The following is a 10,891-nucleotide window of genomic DNA, read 5'->3' as shown; positions in this document are numbered from 1 at the left end:
CAGTGCAAAGTGAAAATTCAGGTCTGTGAGTTAAAATAAACATCATGAAGAGCAAGGTGGTGCATGCATTAAATGCATGTAATTAATGCATTTAATGCAGCCTCCCTCAGGAGCCTGAGGTAGGGGGACTACAAGTTTGAGGTCAATCTAGGATATAGTGAGACTGTGTCTCAAAAATCTGTTTCTCTAAATTCTATTATTTATTTATTTGCCAGTCCTGGGTTTTGAATTCAGGGTCTGGGTGCTGTCCCTGAGCTTCTTTTTGCTCAAGGCTAGCACTCTATACTTGAGCCACAGCACTACTTCTGGCTTTTTCTGTGTATGGAATACTAAGGAATTGAACCCAGTGTTTCATGCATGCTAGGTAAGCACTCTACCGCTAAGCCACCTTCCCAGCCCTTCCCAAATTCTAATTTAAACATAGTGATAGGAAGCAGTGAGCCAGGTGTGAGGCCATGTGGATGTATAGATTGCAAACTCTGTGCTGGCCTCACGTGCATAGAATGGGAGTCCTAGAGTGAGCTAGAAGCTCATAGAATTATAATCTGATTACACCCTTTTCTCCCTCCTGAACAATATGAAATGTTTTTTTAATTTTATTCTTCCGTCTTTGACAAATACTGTGTTTATGGGGAACAACATGTTTATGTTGTAGAATAATTAACATATCTATGTTACCACCATTTTTGAGTTGATAACATTTAATATGCATTGCTTTAAGTATTTGGACAGAAACAATATGTCTCTAACAATGGTTATCATGATGTGCAGTAGTTAGGATGTTGCTTAATAATTCATTATTTTTGACAGTACCAGGGGTTTGAACTCAGGGCCTCACACTTGCTAAGTTTGTGTGATAACACTAAGGCATGCTTCCAATCTTAGCTCGTTATTTTTAAGATAGAGTCTTACTTCTGTTCAGCATATGCTTGAATGGTTTCTTGTTGTTAGTAGGGTGGCAGGTGAACACCACTGTGTCCAGCTTTCTTCTGTTGAGATGGAATCTCTCAGACTTCTACCTTGGCTGGGTTGGAACCAATCTCAACCTCCTATGTAGCTTAGGATGACAGATTGACAGATTGCTTAGCTATGGGTTAAAAAGGAGCCCTTGAACTGCGATCCTGCTATTCTCAGCCTCTCCAGTAGCTCTTATAGGGCATGATTCATCCATAGTACCCAGCTGTGTGGTCACACTTTTTTTTTTTTTGGCTGGGTCACACTTTTTTTTTGTACCAGTACTGGGACTTGAACTTAGGACCTCTTGCTATCACTCAGCATTTTTGTTTGAGACTGCTTCTCCACCACTGAGCCACATTTCTACATCTAGCTTTTTGGTGGGAGATAAGAAGCTCTCAGATTTGACTACTTTGGTTGGTTTTGAGCTGTGAGCCTAATATCATAGCCTCCTGAGTAGCTAGGATTACATGTGTGAACCATTGGTGCCCTCATCACAATTTTTGAAATGAAAAAATAAAACCACCAAAAGCCACAGTGTGGGGACAATGATCTTTATTCATAAAACTTCCTACACTCACTGTGCTCCAGCAGCTCCTGTCTACGAGGACCTCTACTTTGTTTTAAATTGCCTCTTAACTTTGTAAAGATTGGACATAACCTGGAAATGTACTTGTGGCACAGAGAATACAGGTTTTAAATCCTGGGTGATGGAAAAAGGGGTGAGAGGAAGAAAACAGATGGGATGGGCTCTGGTTCTTCTCTGGTTCTTCTTCTGGGGCAAAGAGAAGATGGCATCGGCTGTTCAAGGCTTCCAGCACTTCTGAAGGCTCTGTACTTGGTTCCAGACAGGTGTGCCAATATGATCTCAGTTTCAGAATGAACTCTTCCCACAGTAGTGAATGCGTAATCGAAACTCAGGAACTCAGGATTCTGATGAATGTATGCTGGCACTGACAGAAGCCCTAACTTTGGATAGTGCTTCACAACTGGCTTGGGGGATGGGAAGGCTAAAGTACTTTGGAGGGCACTTGGGTTATAAAAGGCCAGAGACAGGGGCTCAGGGGTGTTCTCAGCATCTGCTTGGTGAGTGAACCGAGAACTAGGAAGGGGTGAAGACCTTTCCCAAGTCTCTGTGCACTAACTTTGTTCTGGTTCTATTGGTCTTTGTAACTGGACCTGGCTTAAATATTTGGGCACAAGTTGGGCCAAACTCTGGCCCCCTCTACTGGCTCCCCCTCTTATTGGGTTTCTGGTCCCAGCCCTGGTACCATCATCACTGTGGCTGGTCAGGTGGCAAGCTGCTTGGCTGGTAAGTTCATGGGGTTTAGTTTTCTGTCTCTGACACAGATCCCTGGGTTTCTAAGTAAGAGAAATGGGGACTGTCTCCTGTGCCTCACACACATCCGTCCACCATGGACTGAGAGGGCTGAGAGTCTGGCAAGAGTTCTTGCCCCAGCCCCTGGAGTAGGACAGATACGACTACGGGAACAAGTATACACCAACAGTATCAGGGCAGACCTTGACCCAGACATCTTCTGCATATTGGCATGGGCTTTATTTAGTGGGCAAGCAGAATGTGGGATTCTCCAAAAGGCACTTGGGAAGGTGTAGAAGTAAAGGCAGCCATGGCTAATGGTGGACGATTGGTAGGGGTAGGTAGAAGAGACTGCCCCTGAGACCACAGAAGAGATACCCAAAACCCAGCACACCAAGGGGGAGAGGGAGGGGCAAAGCCAGTGTCCTGCTGGTTTATACCAGTACTTTGCAGTTTTAGAGTCTGGCACTCTGGGTTAGAGGCACAGGGCCCATCCACTTCTCTCCTGGATAAAGAAAATTAGAGATGTTCACACACTGTTCACAGGTTATGTGAACAGTGTGATGGTCCCACAGAGCCCTAGGGCTTTCTAGAATGAGCAAGGCTTGCCTTCAGGATCCAGAAGCCTTCCTTCTCTCCTCTGAAGTAGGAAGTCACCCCTGCCCCCACCCCTTCTCCCCACCCTGACGTCCAGCCTTGAGCAGCACTGCTTCCTTGTTGGAAGTGCTAAGAACTTGTTCTGAACACTTCCTTCTGGTCAGCGGGAGTAAGCGTGGGTATCAAGGCCCAGAATAGAAACTTGAACTTACCCAGCAAGTATGCTAGCACCTCCATGCGGTCAGAGCCAAATAACATGTGGGTTTTACCATCCAAATGGACCACAGTGGTAGGGAGCCCAAAGGCCTGCAGAGAACAGTAGAGTGTAGAGAGAAGGTGCTGCAGCAGGTGTGTATTGGGGGTGGGGTGGGAGTTCCAGGCAACACGTGTGGGGGGGGGTGGGGGGGGGTGCTGGTACAGAAGGAAAACCAACGAAGGGATCTTTGCCAAGAGCCTTCATGGGATCGGGTTCCTCTTCTGCTTCGGTAGCACAGAGGCTTTGGCTCTTGTCTCATCCTCCACTTCTGTCTCTTCCCTTCCCTTCTTGGGCTCAGGTAGAGGAGAAGCAAGTGGGTTGTTTGGAAGTACTAAGGAGGACTCATACTGAGGAGGGGACTTTGGGGAGCGAGTGAAGAGCCCCACACTTACAGTCTCTACCCTCAGGGTGGGACTTGGAAGCAGTTTCTCACCCCATATTTGCAGGCTGCCTCAGTGGTCTCCTTGAGCTTGTTCTTCACCTCTGCTGTGGATGCCTTCTTCAGAAAGTTTTGGGCTTGCTCTGCAGACAAACCTGCTTTCTCTGCAGCCTAAGAGATGGCAGAGAGCACAGCTGTGTCCACGCTGTGTCCACACTGTGAGCTCATGCAAAAGCTCTAGTCTTTTCCTTCTCTGTCCTCAAGTTTTCCCGGTAAGGCCTTCAGCCACTCCTAAGTGACAGTCTATTCTTGTCAGGAGAAAGTGTCTCCCTGACTCAGAGTCTTGAGATTAGTAGAAAGAGCAGGGGCATAGAGTCACAGACACAGGTGATTGAATTCCAGGGGACAGAGACTAGCTGGACTCACCTACTCCTTTCACAAGAGATAAAATGAACACATCACCTGCTCAACAGGTACAGAGCTTGTCAGTAGCAATGCTAGATTCCAAGTCCAAGTGATTTCCTTTCTACCTCCCAGAATTCCTAAATATCTCTTGCTGTGTAGAATCAAGGACTGGGTTCTAACTCCTCTGGATTGTGGGAGGGGATCATGACTATAGTCACATGCCTGGTTTTATGAGAATGATAAAGGTTTCCATTTAAGGGTGATTGTTGAAGTTTTGGATCAGTGGTTCTCAACTTTGGTTGCAGATTACAATCTCCCAAATTGAAAAAAATGCCAACCCCAGCTTGTGCATTCTCTAGAGAACATCAGAGCCCTAGGGGGTGGGGTTGGCACTGGGTATTTCTGGTAAGGCTAGTGTTAAGTGGAGTACTGAGACTTGATGTCCTTATTCTGGAGGTCATGAAGTTTATGCTAAGGGACCATTGTCTATGGCAGGTTAAATCAGAGATTTGAGTCTCAGATGAAATGTTCAGCATAAAGGAATGGACAAGTGAGCAAAAATAAGGCTAGTATGTGGGATGTTATATGGAAATGTAACTTTCAAAAAGTTAAAAATGAGCATGGTAGGCTCATGCTTATAATCCTAGCTACACAGAAGGCTGAAAGCGTGCACACCAGTTCCGGTGCTTGAATTCAGAGTCTGTGCACTGTCCTTAAGCATTTTTCTCAAGTATTCTACTACTTGAACCACAGCTCCACTTCCAGCTTTTTTGGTAGTTAGCTGGACATAAAGAGTTTCACAGATTTTCTTGCCAGGCGTGCTTCAAACTGTGATCCTCAGATCTCAGCCTCATGAGCAGCTATAATTATAGTGCCCAGTTGTGAGACTCTTATCTCCAACCACCAAAAAGCTAGACAAGTGATAGAGCACCAGCTTTGAGTAAAAAGTGTACAGGTTCTGAGTTCAAGCCCCAGGACTGGCATACAAAAAATAGTTAAAAGTGTCATGGAAAGTGTTAAATAAAATTATGCTTATTTTCTGATGAAATAAAGACACAGAAGATATACTAACCATTCTCTGCACATTTAACTTTGGTATGGTTTACCATTTCATGTATTACACATGAATATACCTTACCTCTCTCCTGTAAACTAGAAGACAAGTATTGTTTTGAATTTCCTGACTGAACATTTTTTTATCTGAAGCTCTTGTCTCTGCATGGATTTCGGTGTTTTGAGCACTTTCAATTTGCTGCCATTTCTGTCTGTATAATTTTGGCACCAGGCCCTTATCGTTTCTAGGTCTTTTTAGTCTCCTGCTTTCCACTCTGCATCTGTTGGTGAGGTTTGTGTTGGAGTCTTTGGAGGCTGGGTTCTACCCACATCTGGGGTTTTGCAAAGTTGATCATCTCTTCCTCATGCATGCTAAGCTCGCAATCTTAACACTGAGCTACACTTTAAGCCTCTGAGAAATCCCCCTCCCCCCCTCATTCTTTTGGTGCTGGTACTTGAACTCAGGGGCCCTGCTTAGTACTTTTGCTCAAGGCTCTACCACTTGAGACACACTTACACTTCTAGCTTTTTTTTCTGGCTTTTTTTTTTTTTTTTTTTTTTTTTTGGTGATTGGTTGTAGGTAAGAGTCTCTCAGATTTGTCTGCCTAGACTAGCTTCTAACCTCCAACCTCAGATCTTAGCCTCCTGAGTAACTAGGATCATAGCTTGGTGGGAAATTCTTTTGAGAATCCTCTTTGTGCCAGCTTTGCATTCATTTGCCCTCTCAAACACAGACATTCTTTCTCTCTATGACCTTTCCCACACACTATGAAAATGAGTCTTTGCTTTATCCCCAAAGGCCAGCAGTTGCCATAGTCTCTAGGACCGCCATGGGTGGGGCTGCAGTACTTACCTCTAGGATACTCTGGGGTGCAGCTATGTCTTCATTCTGGGAAGAAGAGAACACTCAGCAGGAAAACACTGTCAGGAGGCAGGATGGCTGAGCCCTCCCTCTGGAAAGTGGCATGGCAAAGTCAGGCCATCATCCAAACTTCCCAATGGCAGATTCCCAGAGCCAAGCCCTCACCCGTGACCAGATGCGCATCCACAGCTCCCTGGACACCTTCTCCAGCATCTGTGGTTGCTCCATGTTGACTGCGGTGAGGAATCGCATGGCTGCCAGGGTTCCTGCGGGGTGGAGGTGGGGAGGTTTGTACACAGACACTAGGGTGTAGGGCTTCTCTCCCAAGTATTCAGATGGAGGGAGGGAGGGCCAGCTCACCCCAGGTGCTGGCTTTCCCAGGCTCACTCACTTGTGGCCTTTCACAAAACTGTTCATAACTGACTTGCCCTGCTTGGCTTCTCCTTATGTCACCAAGAACGTTTCCCCCATACCAACGCTTAGATTAGCCTGAGTTAAGTCTTCCAAGCAAGCCCCTGCTTCCTGGCCCTTTAGTCAACTGCTCTGATCACTGCTGCCCCAGATCCCCAGCCGCACCCCACCTCTTTACCTTTGGGAACAACCTCAGAGAAGAAATCGTTGGGGAAATTCAAGGGCACCTGGAAATGCCTTTTCAGGAGATTAAGGTCACCTTTCATGTACCGGGCCTTGGCGGGCAACAGACCCGGCGCCTGGTTTCCTGGTGTGGAGAGTTGGGGCAAGTTGGTGAGAGGCAACTCGAGGGTCTCAGGGTTGGCAGACCCGCCCTGGGGATCCCCCACAGGGCAGATTACCAGCCCCTTCCTCACAGCCTCTCACCCGCTCCTCAGAGGTCTCCCCCTTCCTACCGCTGCTCCGCATGACGCCCCCGAGGAGGGTGGGCTGCAACTTCAGCTTGATGTTCCAGAGCTTTTGGTATCTGCACAGGACCTGTCCGCGTGGAGGCAAAGGAGAGCCAGTGTGTGGAAGACTCCAGAAAGACTTCGGAGAAAGTGACAGGGCCCAGAGCAAAGGGCGACAAACTCGCTCCTCCGGATCCCCAAACCTTTGCACCACTGGACGGGTTCCATCCTGCCTGGCACCCCGACCCCCACACTGACGTCACAGGCTGGTGGTAGCCGTGGATCCCCCCTCGGCTCCTTGGTGTATCCATCCCCTGTTCTCTTCTGAACCCCGAGGCTGCCCTGTCTTGGGGGGTGAGGGCTCGACTCGGAGCCGGCGATGGCACAAGGTGACCTTGAGCCGGGACGCACTTTGCCTGTCCACGGCCCCTCCACCCCCCAGGGCTGCGCCAGAATTCCAGACTTCTGCCCAGGGGGCTCCCCGCGCTCGCGGTGCCTCTGCCCTCCAGGCCGCGGCCGGTCTGCCCCTGTCCCCCAGGTCACCTCGAAGCCCAGCCAGGAGTAGGGGGACATCACATCGTAGAAGAACTCCAGAGTGCGCGGCCCGGGCCCCATGCTGCCGCTGCAGGTGAAAACACGGGAAAGTCAGACCACGGAAGAGCAACTAACTGCTCCAGGTCCCTGCGTCCCGGGCGCGCAGACACCACCCCCGGCGACGGGCACCGTCCCCGGCACTCGGGCACCGCCCCCCGGAGGCATGCCCCGCCCCCTGGCGCGCTGGCACCGCCCCCCGCGCGAGACCCCGCCCCCCGGCGCGCTGGCACCGCCCCCCCCGGCGCGCACACATCCCCCCGGTGCGCAGGCACCGCCCCCCCGGCGCGCTAGCACCGCCCCCCGGCGCACACATCTCCCCCGGCAGCAGGCTCCGCCCTCCCCCGCCCCTGGCACCGCCCCCCGCGCGAGACACCGCCCCCCGGCGCGCACACATCGCCCCCGGCAGCAGGCTCCGCCCCCGCCCCTGGCACCGCCCCCCACGCGAGACACCGCCCCCCGGCGCGCTGGCACCGCCCCCCCAGTGCGCAGACATCGCCCCCCGCAGCAGGCTCCGCCCCCCGCCCCTGGCACCGCCCCCAGCGCGCTGGCAGCGCAGTGCCCGCCCCATCTCCGTTCGGTCGCACTTACAGGTAGTCCTCCCCCCCTTCCGCGCCAGTGCGCAGCCTCCGGAGACCCCGCCCCGGAGGCCTCCCCCCGGCGGGGCGGGACCGGGCTCCAGCGCGAGTGGGAGCAGGACGGTGTCCAGGGTTCGGGGAAGCGCGGTGGGGGGCGCCGGTGGCTGCACTCCGCACCCTGCCCTGGCGTGGGGTCTGGTGCCGAGCGGGTCTGACAGGCCCTCGGAGCCTCTGCCCGGGTTGCGCGCCTTTGGCCAGTTCTCTCGGGAGCTCTGTCCCGGGCGGGGGGGACAGGGCAGGTGCGGGGCCGGAAGGCGCCGCCGCTCCAGCGAGCGCGAGCGTACAGTGAGCTGGCGTGAACCTCGCGGACCCGGGGGAGAAGCCCCTCAGGTTCCCGCGGCCCCCCCGCGGCGGCTCCTACCCGAGACCAGGGGAGAGCCCTTCCGTGTGCCCGGACCCTGCGCGGACGGGTGGAGCGGCCCTGGGCAGCCCTGGGCCCGCACGTGCACGCGGAGGGCGCGCGTTAGTGCGTGAGTTAGCGCTTTAGAGATGATCAAGGTAGCGTACGGGCTACAAGGGTTACCAGCATGGAATCCAGCACTGCCAGGTTTGGTCTGGTCACCAGATTAGACACCGACCCGGAGGCGGTAGCCTACGCAGAGCAGATACCCCCAGTGGAGGAGTGATTTGCCTCCCTCGAAGGGAGTCATGATACAGACCCAGAAACACTCATAACTTCACGTTTTTGAACTGTGTGTTTCTGGAATTTTCCATTTACTCTTTTCAGAACACAGTGGAGTATTAGAAAGTGAAACTTTGGCTGAGTAAGGGTCCTATTCCATCTACTTACTGCAACCTGGAGAAGAGCTTAGCAAAGTTTCGGAAAAAAACCCACCACAAATCTTGAAATTAACACCTGGTATGTCACACATGTGTTACCTCCGATTAAAGATCATGTTAAATGAGCAGAAAAGTGAAGGACATTTTTACATTTTTTTTTTTGAGAGACTGAAAGAGACAGGGCTAGTCAGGGCTGGGATAACTTCACTATAGCAATGTTTATAGGAACAGTGGGGAACTTGGGTTTGCAAATACACCCTGTTAGCTGAGACTTTATTTACTACAAGGATATATAAAGAATCACATTCAATTGAATTAAAATTATTTTATAAATGAGAAAGCACAGAACAGATTCCATTGCTCACTTATATTCATTAGGAAATAGGTCTAGACTATGAGAGTACCAAGATCAAGCCAGTACCTGCACATGGAATATGCTATAGATTCCTCTGTAATGTCTCCCAAAGGCCCATGCCTTAAAGGCTCTGTCCCAAAGAAATGGGCAGTGCCTATCATCCTACCTATTGAGGATTTCAGTCCAAAGCCAGGGGCAGCAAAGTCCTTGGGGCTCTCGTCTACAGTTAAACACCAAATAGCGGGAAGTAGAGGTATAGCTCAAGTGGTAGAGCACCAGCCTTGAGAAAAAGGCTCAGCGACAGTGCATGGCCCTGAGTTCAAGCCCCAACACTGGCACAAATAAAAGACTTATACAATCTGAATAGCAGCCATGGTATGAGGTAGAAACTTTAAAAAGGGGGGTTGGTGAAGGTCATCACTGGTGAAGGCGATTGGAGCATGCCCTAGAAGGGACTGTAGAAGTGATCTGCTCCTCTTTGTCTCTTTAGAGTCCTGGCCTTGAGAAGGCTTCACCTTCTACCCCCTCTGTGATGGTGCCATGCTTCAGACACTTCCCCAAACAATAGGATCACCAAATATAGATGGATACCCCCAACGTCAAAGCAAGTAAACCTTTCCTCTTTATAAACTGATTATATCAATATTTGTTAAAGTAACATAACACTGAATTACACTGACTGAGTAGAACATACAAAATAGAAATGAGAAATGATACTCATTTGTAAATTCATTGGTTAACGACTGCTGAAGCCGAACAATTGTACCTTTGTTTTTCTCTTGTAATATTAACTTGAAAGTATGCATGAAATAATTCAACATGGAAGTATAAGGTTTTGCTTTAAAAGTAGATGAATTGTTTCTAAAAACATATTTGGAAATAGTTTGGGACTTGAGAAAAGCATTCCTGAAAACTCCTTCCCCTGGCTTCTCCTAATGTGAATAATACATAGATGTGGTATAATAAAAACTAAGAAATTAACATTGCTACCTTGCTATTAATTAAATTGCAGACTTTATTCAGATTCCTCCAGTTTTCTCACTAATGTTCTTTTTACTAGTTTCCTCTTATCTATGAATGTTTCTTGGTCTGTGTTTTATAATCTTGATACTGTTGAAAATACTGGTCAGCTAGTTTGTAGAATACTTTCTCCTCTTGGATTTGACTGAGATTCTCTCAGGAGTAGACTGGAGTTACGGATTTTGGAGAATATCATGGTGGTGAGATGCTCTTCTCCTCACATCTCACCAGAGAGTATACAATATCAACATGACTTGTGATGATGACAAAGTTGATCAGCTGGGCAAAGTGGATGCACTATCAAGGCTCTCTACCATAAAATCCCCATTCTCCTTTTGCATACTCCATTTATTATTATTATTATTATTTCGCATCTTAATTCATGTCACCCCTTTGAGTCGATCAATGCAGCTCACATTTGTAGTGTGAGTTTTCATTTGAACAGAGTATGATCAGTGGATTGCGGCTGCTGAACCTAGGCTGTATGTGATTGACTCTTATGATTGGACTTGTGTAGTTGGCTGAGATAGGAGGAGATTCCTAGCTTTTAGTTTATTTCTGTAGTAAGTTAGGCTGAAGCACAGAGTTAGCCACAGGCTATTGGCTTCTTGCTTGTTTAGTTGAACCCTAGATATTGATCAGAACTGTTGAAACAAGAAATACTGGCACAAGTAAATAAGTTGCTTTTTCAAATAAGTCCAAGATGCATTATTGAATAAATGGCATTTTAGCAACTGAGATGTTTAAACATGTAGTTGGGGCCTTTTGTCAGGTCTTATACTTGGAAGATCTCTAAACAGATCCAGTATTTAGTTGTTAAAAA

The 10,891-nt window shown here is 49.0% G+C and overlaps 1 protein-coding gene across 1 annotated transcript; it reads right to left on the bottom strand.

Moving 5' to 3' along the window:
• Nucleotides 1–1,492: 1,492 nt before the first annotated feature.
• Nucleotides 1,493–7,399, bottom strand: Gstk1 (glutathione S-transferase kappa 1). Its single transcript, XM_069996938.1, has 8 exons — nucleotides 7,228–7,399; nucleotides 6,691–6,772; nucleotides 6,414–6,542; nucleotides 5,990–6,090; nucleotides 5,816–5,851; nucleotides 3,559–3,675; nucleotides 3,082–3,175; nucleotides 1,493–2,777 (listed from the first exon to the last, which is right to left on the bottom strand). Exons 1-8 carry the CDS (start codon nucleotides 7,297–7,299, stop codon nucleotides 2,728–2,730), a joined length of 681 nt encoding a protein of 226 aa, XP_069853039.1. The 5' UTR covers nucleotides 7,300–7,399; the 3' UTR covers nucleotides 1,493–2,727.
• Between the last annotated feature and the right edge of the window lie 3,492 nt (nucleotides 7,400–10,891).

The sequence above is a fragment of the Dipodomys merriami genome, unplaced genomic scaffold, assembly GCF_024711535.1.
Source record: "Dipodomys merriami isolate MVZ:Mamm:240054 unplaced genomic scaffold, mDipMer1.0.p SCAF_5, whole genome shotgun sequence".
Taxonomy (NCBI): Eukaryota; Metazoa; Chordata; class Mammalia; order Rodentia; family Heteromyidae; genus Dipodomys; species Dipodomys merriami.
This window is presented reverse-complemented; position numbering and strand designations above follow the sequence as displayed.

Excerpts from the sequence above, each read along its gene's own strand:
- Gstk1 (XM_069996938.1), bottom strand. The coding sequence starts at position 7,299 with ATGGGGCCCGGGCCGCGCACTCTGGAGTTCTTCTACGATGTGATGTCC. Across the intron at positions 5,852-5,989 it reads GGATGCGCATCTGGTCACGG|AATGAAGACATAGCTGCACC; the intron begins GTGAGGGCTTGG and ends TCTTCTTCCCAG. Across the intron at positions 3,676-5,815 it reads CACCCCAGAGTATCCTAGAG|GCTGCAGAGAAAGCAGGTTT; the intron begins GTAAGTACTGCA and ends GCCATCTCTTAG.